This window comes from Knufia obscura (assembly GCF_036327395.1).
Source record: "Knufia obscura strain CCFEE 5817 isolate CBS 148926 chromosome Unknown scaffold_11, whole genome shotgun sequence".
Lineage (NCBI taxonomy): Eukaryota > Fungi > Ascomycota > Eurotiomycetes > Chaetothyriales > Trichomeriaceae > Knufia > Knufia obscura.
The window spans coordinates 401,106-418,123 of record NW_027042697.1 but is presented as its reverse complement, the minus strand read 5'-3'; the positions used below and the strand labels follow the sequence as shown (position 1 = coordinate 418,123).

Here is a 17,018-nt window from a genome sequence, read left to right as displayed (position 1 = left end):
TCAAGTAATGTAATATTGCACCACACTTCGTACCTAGGATATTGTACGCTTCCCTGTCATCCACCGCAAGCATATACTATCTGAAGCAGCGTACAAGGTCACCAAGGATGCAGCTTTTGCTTAACCTAAGGTACCGCATATTGCGTGCTAGATTTGACGCGGCCATCGCCGGGCACCTGTGCTTCGCGACGGGGCACTCGGCGGCGATGTCCGGGAGTTGCAGCAGCAAAGTTCAAGCTGACGGGACTCACCGCGTGTGTTCAGTGTGCCACGTTGAGATCTGCAATGCTCGATCGCGTTCACCTCAGAAGTCGCCAATCGTGTCCGCGCGATGCGGCATGTATCTATTTCTCGAGTGCAACGAGGCCGGACGACGGGTTGTTCGTGCAGCGCTACGCTCCCAAATTCTTGGCCGGAAGCGGTATTGGGTGAGGAGGCAAGGGGCGTGTATAGCCCAGCTTCCCGTGTGCTATGTGCTCGATCAAGCTCCTCCATATGCTCAGTCAGTGCGATGGAGAGGTCCGCGATGTGCATGGCATTCTGCAGTGCCACATGTATCAAGCTCTTGGGTCGTAAACAGATGAGACAAGCAAGTAAGGGCTCGCTATAGTGGTGGAGCGGCGCGCACGATCGACCGTCCTCCAATGGTACGTACCATTCCATGTAATGTCTGTGGTGCCGCTCGCAGATCACCGAGCCCTTTGACGGAGAGCTCGGGAGGCTGGTGAGACCCAGCAAGGAGGCATTCGCTTGTCTGAGTCGAGCGAAGTGTGTGATCGACTGGGCTGCGCTTGTAGTGCCACCTTTACCAGATTGTCGGGTAGAAACAGGTCGTGAAGGTAGGAGCTTGAGCTAGCAGGGCGGTTCATGCGCTCGCTGCGGTGCCGCCTTACCAGATCGATGGGTCGTAGATAGGTCGAGGAGCAAGGCAAGGAGGTTGTAGCGGGCGATAAGCGCACGATCTGGAGAAGTGGCGTGCATGATCGACTGTATGCCATTGCACTATGTGGTATCCATCAGACTTTGCTCCGTTACCATGAGTTGATGCTCCTACTCATGCGCCTATTCGTGCTCCCAGAACCCACAAACAGAGATGTAACAAGGACGCCGCAACGATCACCGCGAATCCCTCCCTCCTTTAACGTGTGCCTGAACCATAGGCTGCATAACAGCACTGTGCAAACTAGTCGTGCTTGGTTCAGTAGAGATGCGTACCATAGGCATCGACTCAGTCGGTGACCTCAACGTAGACGCAATGCTGGGTGCGATTGATCCACCGCTGATCTCGGTGCTGCTTATCAGTCCGTTCTTGAAGCTCTTGGCCGGCGAAGTACATCCCGAGGACGGCCTCGTTCGGAATTCGACGTGTCGAAATGGCTGGGCTTCGACGTCCTCGATGCTTCCGTCGTCAGAGGTGACCACTTCGCATTGGAAGTCTCGCTGCATGTGTATCTGGCTAGCAGATATGTGCGGCACAGTGGGTCGCCGCGAATTGGTGCCCGAGCCATGTTGCGGCGCAGGCGTGTGCTCGGACCGCCGCCTTGAATGTTCGCCCCGGCTCTTCCCAGCTGTACTGCTGAACCAACGGCCGCAGGACCAGCCTCGCCAGCGAAGTAGTTGTCGCATCATGGGGAGATTGGCTACTGCGAGGCCGAGACAAGTTTCAACACTGGACCATATCGTGCTTGTGAGGGTTCCACCTGTTTTGTCGGCTTGTTGCGCTGCTTGGTCGAGTGTAGTAACGCGCAAAATCGATGTTAACAGCGTAAAAAATCCAAGGCCCAGGACAATGGTTAGATTGATCTTTTGTCGAAACTGTAGGATGGGTGGTTGTGAATGGCTGGGTAATGTCCAAATGCGGGCAAGCACGGAGAAGAGCATGAGTGCTTCGCTGAGGATGTTGTAGAGTGAAGAAGCGTACCAGTAGCCAAGAATATTGATGCACCTGGCGCCTTTTCGTGATGCGTCCTCGGGTAGGGTAGTGTTCCAATATGTTGAGATTGGGGCGCAAATGAAAACGTTTGCTACAATGATCGAGGTCGTATAGCTTATGACTAGGAAAATGAGGAATTTGGTAATCTTGCCGAACCAGTCTTTTGTGTCGAATACTCGAAGATAGAGTGTTAGGATCGACAGTTTGGAGAGGTTAAGTGAAAGTTTGTAGAAGATCTGGTAGAGGTAGAACATCTGTGAAACAGACCGAGTCAGGAGCGCTCCACGCACGTCAAGGGCAGTCTTCTTGGGGCCTGTACTTACTCGAACTGCATCTGATGCTTCCGCTCGTGTCAAGGTGATTGACTTTCGACCATAACCATAGTCGACCGCAACATAGGTCACAACACCTAGCGCAAGAAGAGCGAGCTGTTATGATGTCTTAGTAGAGGTCAGACTGTGCTTGTCGGCTAGTTTGACTTACCCATGCAAACACGATGATGAGGTCGTCTATCCCAGGAGTTCCTTTGACCCATCTCCAGTAGAGGCGATTAATGATCAGCAGCAAGCCTACTACAATTCCAATGATGGAGGTTGTGTTGAGAGTTGCTCCGGGGCCGTTATTGCCATAAGTGCGGTCTTGCCGGCCAGAGTCGTCATAGGCCATCTTGTGAGAGGAAGTTGCGACCAGATGTTTCGGGAGTGTCACAATCGTGGAAGGTGCTACCTTGAAGCGCGTCTCAGTGCTAGACGGAATGTCAGAAGCAAGCAGGGAGCAGCGATGCTCTACCTCATAAGTCCTTTGTCCTGGTTGCTATGCCAGTAGTCATCACTGATGAGTCGTCTCGGGAGGACGGCAGTGGAACGGCTGGAGACGAGAGTGAGGAGGAGTAGGAGCATTCATGTATTCGTAGCAATCACGAAATTGTGCCCCGGCTCAGCTGCAGCATAAGATGGCGTGTATACGGAGGTAAGGCGCCAACCAGCCAAGATTAACAGAGACAGTTAGTAAATTGACGATCAGGATCCAAAGTCCACAGGATGTCCAAGATTCTATGATCAGGGGAGCCACCACGATATGATCGAGGTGCTCGGGGCCAGCGAGAACAGGATGTATTCTTGAGACCTGGGGCAAAACAGCGGCGCTGATGGTGTTTGCAAGTCCGGAAAACGAAGGTGTCCAGTTTTCAATGTCCGTCATGCATTGCAGGCCAATTCAAGATGAGATGGCTTGACGTATGGCTTCGGGTAGGGAGTGGTCAAGGAATATTGATCTGCGTGTATTCGTTGACTCGAGGCGTGTAGAGCCATGTGTATTTTGACAGCCATGGCCAACGGTTACATGCATGGAAGACATGCATGAGTGTGCACCCGGGGTGCCGTCTAAAAGTGGAAGATTGAAAGCAGGTCCCGTGCTACCACACATCATTCGTGCGGCGTAGGTGGTCGAAGTAGGTGCACGTACCATACGAACCTGGTCAAGCTGGTATACCCATGTCAGCCGTGCTTGCTTGGCTTGGCGAGCAGTCTGAGTTCTCCATGATCGACCATCCCGGTTGCAAACATTTTGATAGCAACTGCTCATCCCACATAGATGGAATGACCGTCCTTTACAAGTCGTGCACTTTTGTCGCGTGATCAAGACACTTGCATCAACTAGCAACTGAATGTAGCGCTTGTCTTTGAATTCCTCTTGAGTTGCTCAAGCATGGTGCAGGATTCAATAGTTATCATGCGATTGATTGAGTGCATAAGTTTCGTCCTACCTTTCAAACATACCCTTAACTCTCATAAATAATTGGCCCATTACTGCATCAATCATACTTCGCTAGACCTTTTGTGCCAGCCAGAAGGTTGCCAGAAAACAGAAGGTGGTTCCTGTTCTGGCCACAAAACGCGAATTCCAATATCTAATTCAGAAGGTTAAAGATTGGTGTAGCCTCAGAAATGCTTGCACTTATGGCCAGTACCCAATTGATGCTCTTGCTTACAAGAATCCGGATTCAGATAGCAATCGTGCGATCTTTTCCTCTTCTCGTTCTCGCGGCTCAATCTGTAAACTCTTGTTGTACATCTCGTGCACGTCAGATGCTTGCCGCATGTTGTCAAGGATCCAGTCCCTGACCTCTGGGACCTCAGTGAGATTGTATGGCACGTTCTGGTATTGCTGAATGTCTCGAATAACTTCAGCTGTCTTCGTTCTTTTCGTGAAATTGATCAACTCCGTGTTTCTGACCACGGACGCTATTCCATCTTCGATGAAGGTGAGGTCAGTGAGGTAGACTCCGAGGAAGGGGATGCAAGGAGGTTGTGCCTCGCGTAGTGCTTCTCGGTATTGGCTGAAATTTTTCGTGCTCGCAATGAGTGTCCTCATGCTTTCCAGAAGCATCTTTGTCTGTTTCGGCAATTGCGCCCATGTTCGATTCAAACGAAGGATTGGAGCTGTACCGAGGGCTGAGACAATTGCAGTCAACGAAGAGAAGTTGTTCAGTGTTCGACATTTCTGTTCAAAATTAGCATGCTTCCAGTAAAAGTGCTCGCAACTTACATCGGCAATATTGACAAATGCCTTCACAATATTCACTCTTTTCTTGACCTCAGTGTTGTTCAAAATCATTTCAGCGACGCAGTTGGTCACTTGATTTGAATGCAGGATCAATGCTCGAACATTCGGCGCCCGGCCTCCGGTGTCATCGTCTTTCTTTTCCCAGATCTTTTCTAGGCATTCCACTGGCTTGATCTTGCCGTATAGTCTTGATTCGACAATCGTAAGCTGCCTGGCAAATTCTAATGCATCAATTGTGTCGAACTTTATCTTCTTCATATTTTTCGGAAGGATTGGTGTCGGGCAATTCCCTGTCAATGTCAATACGAGTTTCTTCGCCGACGTGTCTTGTCCTTTCATGCGTTGTTCGATGACCGTGGCGAGCGGAGCCCCGCCTGGAATCTTTGCATTTGTAACAGTATTTCTCGCAAAGCCATTGATTCGTTCGAGCAGTTGCAAGCTTTCCGCATCATTGCTTTCCATCCAATACTGTTCGATCCAGGTTTTGAGGATGTTGACCACTCTAAATCTAACTGGCTTTTGTTTTTGCTCTTCCCACAACAGCATTTCATCTCTGTTCAGAGCTGGTGGCGGTTGCGTGTTGAACCGCCGAACGAGAAACTGAAACAGTTCAGCCGCACTGATGAATGACCTGTATGTCAAGAGGAAAGTGGCGTTGAAGGTTGGATCTGGCCGATCATGCCTTGTGAGTTGTTCCACTAGACCTGCAAGAGTACCGCTCTTCACCTGTGGCGGGTTTGTTCTCATGTCTCGATGGACTTCGTGCTCGTGCTCCATTTGCAAGAACCAAGGCCTGTCGTCGCCAACTTGGCCTTGCTCATTTTCTTCGCCGAATGCACCTGGTGGTACAGCTCCGAAAAATGCTGTCGCTTTGTCTTTCTTTGGGTTTCTTTTGATATCAGCTGGATCTTGCCCGACAGTATACGAAATTGATTGTCCGATATCACCTAACTGGGGTCGCTCTTTCAGGCGTTGGACATTGCTTTGGAGAGTATCGGTTGGGGCTGTCATCCTGTGCTCTCTTCTGCCTCCTGCTCCGGGAGCTGTGGATAATTCACTTTCAAGAAGCTGGACCGCATAGTTAACCTGCGAGATGTGCTCATTGAGCTGCTTACAAACAGCTCGGACGGCAGCCAGTCTTGTGTCAAGAGATTCTCCTCTAACCTCAGCCCATTCATCAGGCAAAGGCGCTGTTGTAGCTTGACATACGGCAATCAGCTCGCCGACCAGATCATAGACTCTTTGCTTCTGCGTGCTGAACTCCAACAGATTAGGCTTCTGAAAGACGCTGCCAAGGGGAGCAAGGTCGAGTGACTCAATCAAAGCTATCCATGACCTGAAGTGCTCTATCAATGTGCCGCAACTTATGCAGATGCTGTCTCCAATCTCTGCTTGTCGGATCGGCGTGACGATCTTCTCGCTGTAGTGCAGTTGATCCTCTAGTCGTCGAATATTGCTTAGCACAACAAGGCGAGCTTGCTCAATCTTCTGTAAAGACAACTTATCCAGAGGAGTGAATTGCTTCGTCCGGCTTTCATCATCATTTTGGTCAATGAAAGAATTCCCATCTGCCATGAAATGGCTGTCAATGTTATTGTCATGCCAATTTCCACCTGTCAAGCTGCCAGATACGAACCCTGGGACTAGTCGAGGTATGGCCTCGCCTCTCTGCTGTCTAGCTACTTCAACATAGCCATACACGCCGTGCATAACACCATCTGCTTCCTGCAAGCATTTTGCACCACTTTCTGGACCTGGCCAATCTGCTGCGGCGATGTGGGAGGATAGTACGAGCTTCGAAAACTTTGACATCATTTCACGAAAATGAGGGTATAGTGCTTTGTTGGTAGAAATTATTGAGGGATTGCCAGAGTGGTTGTCTGTTGTTCCAGAGCCTGCTGCCAGAAGCATCCTCAGGTAATCAGAGATATCTTCCGCTTTCCTGACGTATTCTGCTCTATCGTTCCGATGAACGGCAGCCCTGTACGAATCTACTGCTGTACGCATGTTGTCTACCAGGCTCTCCCAAGTTGGAGCTGAACTTATAGCCTCGTCTGTGAAATGGCGCGGCATGCCCGAATTACTGACGTGACCGTTCAGTGGCACAGAAAACGAGGTTGACGTAGTACCAATAGGCGCCATCGTGGTCCCGATGTGGGAAGAACTGATGCTAGATTTCTTAGCTCTCCGGGATCTCTCGTTCTCGAGCTCGGAGGATGAGGCGTCGTAGTCTTCCTCATGATGGTACCCTCCAGCCATCATCTCTGGTGGGGGTCGTGTCTGAGCAGGGATGTGGAAATTGCTCGAATCAGGCGGCCCGTCGTCGTTCGCAGATGGGGTCTCAAGGGGCAGTTCCATCGACGATACACCAGTACGAGTATTGAAGTAGAACAATCGACCATCGGGTGTTGCTTGGGGTATCCAAAACCCAGATGCCTCGTCACGGCCATGCGTTTCAGCGCCTTCGATTGGCAGATCTGAATCGTCATCTTGTGTGTGGGCGTCTGAATCGTCTTCTTCTTCATATTCTTCCTCTGTCCCAGACTGCTCGCTCAGCTCGCTTTCGTCGTTCCTGTTCAAGTCGTCGGGATCGTCGGGGTCAATGACAGCACAGTAGTTGCTCGGGAACCAGCCGCGAACATCTGCGATTATGCCATCCCACCACCCACTCTCTAATTGTGTGATGACCTGTATTATGTCTCCTTGTCTAAAACTCAGGCTGGTTGGATCATCAGCCTCATAGTTATAGAGTGCTCGAACGTATAGAGGAGGGGGAAGATCGGTGCTTGCGTTGTAGCCATTCATGCCAGCAACCTGGGCAGCACGCCGTCGCGGTGAGAGAGTGTGTACGCCGGCGTAGGAGGGAGAGGTCTGTGATCGCGGGACATTATCCATCTCATTGTATGTGAATGCGGCAGCGAGAGTTGGGCCCTTGAAGGCCTGTCGATGGGTCATCCGGTCCCTCCAGCCTGCGGACATGTTGATCAGACGAGGCACTGACAGGGTGCTTTGAACGGTGGTCCACCCTGAGAAATATGGTGTTTCACCAGTGAGATCAGGAAGCGCATAGTTTGACCGTGTCCGTGAAAGCAATAATAATGCGACGCAGAAAATGTCACCTGGGAAGTCCACTTAAAGATGAGCCATGCTCGCGAAGTATCTGGTAGTAGGACGAATGCGTAGCGAGAGTGGCTGTCAATGCCGGAGCCCAGAAGCGGCACAGGGATTAGGCGCCGGGAGGGCACTGAGGGGTATTATTCCCAAGACATTTGCACGCTGCGTAGGTAAATCTTCCTGCTTTGAACGTGTCTGGTCGCTGAATCAGACTATGCTTAAGCGCCGTGAGAGTCGATGAGTATATTCTGAATGGAATGAATCGATACGGAAAAGGCAAAGATGGACTGGCTGAGTGCAGTAGCGTGAAGGTGCAGCTGACATTGACCCAATAAGAACAGAGTAGGATGAGCGAATCGTTTTGTGTCTAAGATGTCTGAAGTCACCTATAGCATTTTGGAATTTATCTTCGCAGGAACATTATGATTGAAGACGAACATATTCGTGTCAAGGTCGCGTCGTGACAGTCCTGTCAAAGCTTTCGTATACGGAGTACTCGCAACTTCCGAGGGTGAAGACTGGGCAAGGGCAAGAGCAACGGAGCCACAAACAGAGAAAATTAAGAATAACAGCAGGTACATATCATTGATGAAGGGTGGCGTGCTCCCGAGGCAGACATCCGATATTTCTGAGCGGCCGCAAGTTCCTGCATCAAGCTCGATGTTACCCTCACTTCTCCAACAAGTGCTCTTTACAGTAAGAGGTGCCAACATGCTCCCTGAGACATGGCCAACAACCGTCTCTGTCGAAGTAAATAAGAGTGTTGGTTTTTGTGCGGATCTTCTTCTTAATTTCTTTCACAGGAGTCTTTTGATCACGTTCCTTACAGCTCTTGCCTGCTAGACAGCTAAATCTCGACTGCAGGGCTCGGAGGAACTGCATTCACGAGCTAGGAGGTTCTCTCGTTTGAAGACATCCAAAACCACGGTAGCTGAGGTAGCTGAAGCAGCTTTGATGTAAGGCCTTTGGGGTATGTGTGCGAGATATCTGCTGCGTCAGCAGGATGTCAATATACAATGGAGTGCTCCCAGAATGCGGAATTGAACACGAAGAGGGATATGTTCAGCTATGGTCTCCTACGTCGAGGCTGATGTGATTATTAGATTCGCTTCAGAGGTCGCTCGTTCCAAAACACTCAAGAGTGATACCGGAGTCCCCCGGATTTACTGGCAGGCTCGCCAACAGAACTTGTCAATTTGGCATATTGTCTTCACACAACGGCCACCGTGAGAAGCTAGAAAATGCTGTCATGCCTGTGGCCCTCCTTTGCCTCTGGTCTTCGCAAAGTATTACCCAAGAACTTGTATGTTGCTCACTCGTGGTCCTCGAAACGTTATGTAGAAGACGTAGTGGATCACGATGGAGAAGCTAGAAAGCCTCAGTCCTCGCGGGTAATAGGAGCCGTCGGCCCTAACAGCGTGAACCGGCAAGTCGGGAAATGGATGTTACCAGAGGCCCATGCCGAGGGTTTACCTTGAGCTCTCCCACTGATCAAAGGCAAAGCTACCGACGACCTCGCAAGCTGTCTGGACTCGATAAAAGGTGAGGACATTTGGCATGTCCTTGGCAGCTTCTTTCGCTCACAGTGTTCTCAAAAGCTAGGGCGGCGGTGTGTTGACCGCCACATGCGCGATACCTATGTACATTGCGCAGCCGCATGAGGCCGGCATGAGGCGAAGCAGGAACGTTACTTCCCACGCCGGCACGTAAAAGATTCAGTCGCCGACCGGAGCAGCGCTCAGCAGTCAGCAGAGAGCGAGGTTGTCGACGTAGTATGTCAGGTCATATCGCTGTAAACAACTACCGTCTTATGATATCCTGCCATAAGCAAACATTCTGAAAGTGGTCGGCCATCGACCAGGAATCCATGAGAAGCTAAGATTTGGTGATGTATCCATGCTTTCGCGGAACCAAGGCAGGATGTGTCTTAGCGACAACCTTAGTGATCCGGTCCCGCGCGGCGGGTCCACACGTCAGTAGGGTTCCCGTAGTGCAGGAACGATCGCGTCTCTCACGATCCGCGTTGCCATGAGCGCTGTAAATCGTCCTCATCAAGTCGTGCGAGTAATGCATGGTGAACGCTGTATGGCTGCTGTTGTTGCAGTACGCGCGAGAGTGTAATGTGTACCATCAAGCGCAATGACCGGCGAGATATGACCGCGACGCGCGCAATCACGTACGAGATACGTGGTGCTGCAATACAAGGTGATGAGGGTAGGAGGCCCGTCGCGAGATCCACAAGTGAGGAAAGCCCATACCGTAGAGCAGGAAGATGAGAGGCTGGGAAGCTATGAAGGCTCCCGCCTCACCTTCATCGATTATCCACAGGCTGATGCTAGCTAGCCTCGAAACTGCGCTGAATCTTGTTCTCGCCATGACTGTTACCAGCTGATCGATAGAGCCTGTGAATGTGTTCACGATTGGTACACATTCCATCAACTGCTACCAATAGAACAGTCGACCAGCGACATGCCTTAAACGTATCGGGGTATGTAGAAGCAGCGAGATAAATCTTCTCGAAGAGCGCTAGATGACGAGGATGGCAGCGCAGCAGTCGAAACGAAATTCGTGGGTCGAATAGGGGGATAGTGCAAGACAGTCGCCGGCAACTGGGGGAAATCGTAGTGGGCCACAGGTGGCACCAGAAAGAAGCCTATCTGTGTTTGGGGGGTGTGCGTGCAAGAATCAAGCCCAAGCTTGAACAATTTCCTACCGTGGCACCCCTCGATGACCTTCATCCCCTCCTTCATCCCTCATCATATTGCGCATCTCGAATTATCAATGTTGTTGTCGATAAATGATAGCAATTATCCATAAAACCGTGACTATCGCAAAACGAGTTCGAAACACGTGATTGGATAATCTCATCCCGCAACGGCGATCTTAACAGCGCGTTCTGGAGGAACCAGCATGCGAACGACGAATACCTCGAGAATCCATCTCATTCGAATTGAGCGAAAGGCTTGTGCGTGGACGGAGGACTTGTGATCTTTGTTCACCGTGGTTGGAAAAGATGGCGACCGATGCCCCGACCGCGGCCACGAGCACGAACACTTCTCCCAGGAAGAATATTTCTGCGCCAGAAAAGAAATACAAATGTCAATACTGTGCGCGAGCGTTTAGTAGATCAGAACATCGATCGAGACATGAGAGGTCGCGTAAGTGTGCCACTCCCTGACGCAAGATACGCTGGTGCATGTTCCAGTAGGAATACATCAAGTGTTTTGCCCTATTCAAATCCCCTCCTTACACCCCTCCCACACCCCTCCGAGGGGCACCCCGCCCTGCCTATGCCCCTCCACGTCTGTCGAAATGGCAAAGACTAACTCGTATTTCTGCAGATACTAAAGAACGCCCGTTCAAATGTGGCAAATGCAAGTCGACGTTCGTTCGTCGGGTACGCACCCTAACTTCCCCGAATCTCTCTACGAACACAGTCTGACATCCCACGCAGGACTTGCTCCTACGACATGACAGGACGGTACATGCAAAAGATAATCTAGGCGAACCACTTCAACCGGAGAGTCGCAAGAAGAACCACAACAAACAACAGCAGCCCTCAACGGCGAGCTCTACTACGGCGGTGCCTACTAAACCCACCATCTCGATTGACCAGGGCACGTTGGAGCAGATAGAGGCCAGCAGCGATGGTATGCTTGACCTCGAAACTGCTGCCATGTTGATGACAGACTTCCAACACAAAGCGGCAGCAGCAGCGGCGAATGCGCACCTACACAACGGCGAAGGCTCCCTACCCGATTTCTCGCCCGACCGAAGCTCTATACTCGAGACCTCCGACTTCCTCAGCGGTGCCTCTACGCTACCCCAGATACCCTGGGACTCCTTCATGCCGTCGAATCCATCCCAGCAAAAAGCCCACTCGTTGACCTCCGAGGTGTCGTCGCAAGATCAGCCGTCCTTCGTCAATATGAGCTCCATCCAGTCACATCAGTCGTCCCTACCCTCGATAATGGAACGCCAAAATTCTCTGGGCACATCAGCTACCCAGAACTTTCCAACGCTAGCTGACACATTCCCAGTATCTGGTTCACCGACGCCTGGTGCCTTGTCGCCGTTTCCGACCATGACTGGCCCGGTCTCACCAGTAAACTATCGACGATCACCTGGTCCAAGCCAAGCACTGACTTTACCAAGAGCGCCACAAATGTCAACAGAAGCGGAGAGAGAGAACATTGCTAACTACCTAGGCAGTGACCTTCCGCTGCCGAATCTTGCATACGTCAACCTCTATCTGTCAACATATTTCAACCTCTTCCACCATCACCTGCCGTTCTTGCACCCGGTCTCTTTTCGCCCGGGTCACACGGAGCCAGCGCTACTGTTGGCCGTCCTGTCCATCGGTGCTTTATACAACTTCGACACCGAGCAAGCGTACAGACTGCATAACGGGTCTAAGAAGCTCGTAAACCAATTTTTGCAGAACAAGGAAAACTTCGACTCGCGCAAATGCCCTCTATGGACGATGCAGAGTACTTTGCTGAACATGCTCTTCGAAAGCTGGAGCGGCGGCGCTACCGGCCTAGAGTGGGCATGTTCAATCAAAAGTCTGCTAGCAAACGTACGTTTCAGATATGCTTCGTTGACAGACCTGCTAACATGATGCAGATGGTGGCTGGTAACAAATACGAACTCAAGCTCCGAATTGAAGGACGTGGACAGACGCCGCCTACTCATGCCCAATGGATCAACGAAGAAGGATCGAGAAGAACTTACTTTGCTGTATACCTATTCTTTGGAATGCTGACTATGACATACAATCACACGCCAGCGATCAGTTTTAACGAATTCGAAGCCTTGGCTCTACCCTCAACTGAAAGCCTATGGAATCTGGAACCTGAAAGCGAGGATGCATGGCAAGACACTTTTGCCTCATCCATTATTGTGACTGTAAAGGAAGCACATGACAGTCTTTTCCAGGGCGAGACTTGCCGCTACAGCGCCTTCGCAACACGAGTCATGATCAATGCACTCTACCTCGAAGTGTGGAATTTGCGACGCAGTTTCGAGTCACTGCAAGATGTTGTGCTCGAATGGAAGATAAGAATTGCCTTGGAGACTTGGGAGCGATCACTCGACCTCTGTGAGCCAGAGACAGTTGTCGTACCTTTGACCACGCCTCACAAGAGCCACCCACTTATCTTCAACGCCATGGCTGTCTACCGCAACACAAGAGCTTTCCTCGAAGTCGATCTCAAAGACGTACAAGAGGCGCTTAGATACCACAACTCGTTCGAAATAGCCGCCGCCATGACGAATGCCCGAGACAGCGTCAAGCGGACCAAAGAGATGGTCCGAGTCATTGAACAATGCTATGAGTGCATGGAGATTGTGGCAATGCAAGGCATAAATTGGGTGACCAAAACCTCAGCCACGAATTGGAGCGTTGAGCATCCGCTATGTGGTCTCGACCTCATCATCATACTGAGCTTGTGGCTGTACAGAGTTGAGCACGACGACATCGAAGCCACAGAAGAAGAAATGCAAATGTACATCAAAGTTCGAGGACTATTTGATGAAGATGCTGTCGATGCAAACGGCTCACGATTGAGCTCTACTGTGGCTAGAGTATGGGGAAGTATGCTCGATGGTGGTGTCGTGGTTTGGGGCATCTCCAAGACAATGGGGGAATCCTTCAAGCTACATTCACAAGCACTTATTGGCTATGTCGACGAAGTCAACCCTGAATTGATTCCCGATATGGCACCAATGCCGAGCCAACCGATGATGGAGGTTGGTACAGCATATTAAGCACCTCGAATGCCTTCGACATCTCTACTCAGACACCATCCGGCACTATTACTTTACCAACGACAATATCACCACCACCACAACAACAACTATAGATTGATGCTTTTATGATTTATGGCGAAAAATGGAGCAAGCAGCACACAGTATTTGCTTTGATTCACACGACCACTTTCAGGAGCATCGGGGAGGATTGCGCTGCTTACATGTCGATTTACTGCATTGCGTTGGGGATTATCTGTTCGAGTCTCTACTTTACTTTTGATTCAGCGACAGCAGGTTGTCGACACGAGACCAGCTGAGCTGGATTACTTACCTTCCAGCATTTCTAATATCTTGCTTTTGGATACCATGTGCGTCTACAAAATGGGGTGACGGGACGAGGAAAAGAGTCCTTTCATCAAGCAGGTCCCTTTTCGATGCATTGGGGCTGGCTACGAAATTACAGACATGTCATGGCGGCGAGCGGTCGCACTGATTCGTGCAGCGCCGGTCGCTTTGTATACTAGTTTGCAGCATCTATACTGTGCTTGAGCTTGAAGCTTTTGAGCTAATGCGAATACACAACTTAATTGCTTATCTGAAGGTACGTTCTTCGCCTGTATGACCGAGTCTTCCAGCACCTGCCAGAAACAACTGGTCCGCTGAATCCTTGAGAGCGGCTACCTTACTTTGTCCTAAGGTGCTCCAGGGGAGCAAGGTCGCCCTCTCAGACACATGGAAGGGATCAGAGCAGGTCAATCACAGTTCCACGCTCTTGGCAGAGTTCAAAAGATGCCTAGCACGCTTCACTTCTGGCCCGAGGCTGTCAAAGCTCTGGAGGCCTGCACTAATCAGCCTGTACCATGAAACGCGCTCATAGTACGATGTCCACTTCTTTGCAACAACCACTGGCCAGCAGATGCGGCTCTGCGGGTATGCAAGACCGCGGCTGATGGTAAGAGCCCAGAAATGGTCAAGCAATCGAGCACAAGGGAGGGCGCCTGTTCTTGCCATTGCTCCAGCCTCCGTGATTCTCAAGAGCCTCATGTGCTCGGGCCAACATCACCACTCCAAAACCCCTCCGGCAGATAACCCCTTACACGATGGTCCTAGCGCTGCTGCGGCTCTGCGGCTCTGCGGCAAGAGCTTGGTACGAACATCATATTATCTGTGAGCCCCTCCAGCTTCGCCCTGAGCGTCTTCTCATCCTTCATACACTCATTGAACTCACCCTTATACATTCGTTATCCCAGCCATGGCGCTGCCCACCCTCATTATACTGACCATTGTCGTTCCTTTCCATGCTTATCAAGCACTCGCACAGAATCTAATGGAGTGTCAGCCACTACCGGAGGTAACAGAATATGTACAGCAGGTCGTTGTGTCCTGCCCCTGCGACGGATCAGCCTCAACGACATTGTTAAGGGACGATACAGCACAAAGGCTACCCATCGCAAGCGGTTTACCAGACCTAAACTTCTTCATCGGCAACCACAGTCAGGATGCATCAGCATCGGGCCTTACAAGCACGTCAACTACCTTCATCTCGTCGAGTTCGAGCTCACCAAGCCTGAGCGCTGCTCTTCCCGCGGCTACCAACAATGAAGACTTGAACGCTGCCAATGGTGCTAGCGGCACAAGCTCGATATCAAGCAACGACGGCGCATTCTACGCTGCAAACATCGGACCACAGACAAGCTCATTTCAGACTAGCACGATCTCCGGTAGTGGCACAACGGTGGTGTCGACATTTTCATCGAGCAGTTCGCTCAGCACAACCACACGGATCAGCTCGACTGACTTGGACGTCGACACAAGCAGAGGTCCCGCAACCTCAATGTCGTCGAGCTCAGAACCAACGACCTCCAACAATGCCCCATCACTATTCACCCAGCCACTCAAAACGACGAGCTCACCGACAAGCAGCAACAGTTCCACCTCGACCAATACTCCCGACCCAGACGAAGATAGCGGAACCGTCGGTATCTTCAACGAAGGACCGATTACAGACGACTCTAGCGCCTCGACTGACGACGCAGACGAAGATGGCGGACCCATCGGCATATTCAGCTTCGGACCAGATGCTGATAGTTCTGGCGGCGACGCGGATAGCAATCCTGATGACGATGCTCCTGACAGCTCGAGTTCAAGCTCAGCAACATCTCAAGTCACAGACACAAACTCGACTAGCACTATCGCATCGCAAACACCACCTACCAACAGCTCCACTAGCATCACAGCGCCACAAACATCCACGACTGGAGAGGACGACGTTCCCATCAATGTTCTCAACATTCCGTCTGAAGCCCCACCTTACGTTATTACCACCAACAACTCGTCTTCAACTACCTCACAGCTTTCAAGCACAAGTACGACCTTGCTAGATCCGCAGGTGCTGCTGGTCACACAGACTGAGACGGTAACTGTAACCAAAGACGGTGAGACGATGACGATGATCTCGACCTACACTCTCGATGTCACTGTATACCTAGCAGGCGCTACTAGTTCTTCATCGGCGTCTAGCACGGAATTGACCACGACCTCTTCAGGATTATCTAGCACAACCTCATCCGAGACCACATCGGGCGGCACGTCATCCACTGAATCTACAACAACCACATCCGACATTTCAACCAGGTCAACCACCAGGAGTACAACGTCAACGACCATCCCCACAACCACAACTTCGGCAAGCACCACAACAACATCCACCCCAACCCCCAACCCCCCAAGCACATCCCCCTGCAACGTAAGTCCACCCCACCAACCCCATTCAATCCCCTCCATCCATACTCAAAACAACACAATACTAACACCCACCCGCCCAGCTAATCTCCAACCCCTCCTTCGAATCCCTCTCCGACCACATCAGCGCCACAGACTTCACAGCCGGTTCCTGGACATTCAGCGGTCAGGCATCGGTAGGCAAAAATCGGGATCCTGATTCTTTTGAGGCGACGGAGGCGACAAGGTTTGGGGATGTGTTAGCGTGAGTTTGTTCCTTCTCTTTGTTCCATTCTCCTTTTATCACAGCTGCGTGTATGCTATGTATGGTATGTTATGGACAGTGCTGACAAGACGGGCTATAGCTTCTTCACCTCCCTCAACAACACAACCCCCGCCTCCATATCCCAATCCCTGTCCCTCCCAGCTCCAGACTCCTCAACAACATCAGCAACGTACTATAAACTAACCTACAACCTCGGTGTCCTCCGCTTCCGCGACAACGACATGTGTATCTTCGAGGTGTTTTTCAACGATCTCAAAATCGATGGGGAGGTTATTGGGGCGGATAGTGTTGGTGTGTTGAGGGGGCATAGTGTTGAGTTTACGCCGACGACAAGTACAGATGAAAGTGGAAGTGGGGATGGGACACTGAGTTTCAGCCTGCGCTGTCCGTTTATTGGGGCTAGTGTGGGAAGGGAGGTGATGGATGGGATTGTGGTGCTTGATATGGTTGGGTTGAGATCTGTGGATCAATTGGGATGCGATGTTTAGGTCGATGGTTCGCTGGATGGATGGTGTGGGAGGTGAGGACGAAAGGAAACAGGAATATGATGAAGCGGGTATGGTTTGGATTGGACTGGGTTGGGTTGGACTGGGTTGGCGTTGTGATGAAATGTTGATTGACTTGTTTGCGTGGATGGACTGATGAAGT

General features: G+C 51.0%; 4 protein-coding genes across 4 annotated transcripts; 2 read left to right on the top strand and 2 right to left on the bottom strand.

Annotated features, from left to right (window-relative positions):
- Positions 1-1,116: 1,116 nt before the first annotated feature.
- PMZ80_008446 (uncharacterized protein) lies at positions 1,117-2,599 on the bottom strand (the record flags this gene model as incomplete). The annotated part of the gene is made up of 2 exons (XM_064876846.1): positions 1,117-2,361; positions 2,417-2,599. 2 exons carry the CDS (start codon positions 2,597-2,599, stop codon positions 1,117-1,119), a joined length of 1,428 nt encoding a protein of 475 aa, XP_064727233.1.
- Positions 2,600-3,919: 1,320 nt separating this feature from the next.
- CDC25 (cell division cycle- protein) lies at positions 3,920-7,477 on the bottom strand (the record flags this gene model as incomplete). Its single annotated transcript, XM_064876845.1, has 2 exons — positions 3,920-4,435; positions 4,481-7,477. 2 exons carry the CDS (start codon positions 7,475-7,477, stop codon positions 3,920-3,922), a joined length of 3,513 nt encoding a protein of 1,170 aa, XP_064727232.1.
- A 3,281-nt stretch (positions 7,478-10,758) lies between these two features.
- PMZ80_008444 (uncharacterized protein) lies at positions 10,759-13,381 on the top strand (the record flags this gene model as incomplete). The annotated part of the gene is made up of 3 exons (XM_064876844.1): positions 10,759-10,770; positions 11,067-12,191; positions 12,239-13,381. 3 exons carry the CDS (start codon positions 10,759-10,761, stop codon positions 13,379-13,381), a joined length of 2,280 nt encoding a protein of 759 aa, XP_064727231.1.
- A 1,234-nt stretch (positions 13,382-14,615) lies between these two features.
- Positions 14,616-16,858, top strand: PMZ80_008443 (uncharacterized protein; the record flags this gene model as incomplete). Its single annotated transcript, XM_064876843.1, has 3 exons — positions 14,616-16,109; positions 16,189-16,349; positions 16,450-16,858. The coding sequence occupies 3 exons, from the start codon at positions 14,616-14,618 to the stop codon at positions 16,856-16,858; spliced, it is 2,064 nt and encodes a 687-aa protein (XP_064727230.1).
- Between the last annotated feature and the right edge of the window lie 160 nt (positions 16,859-17,018).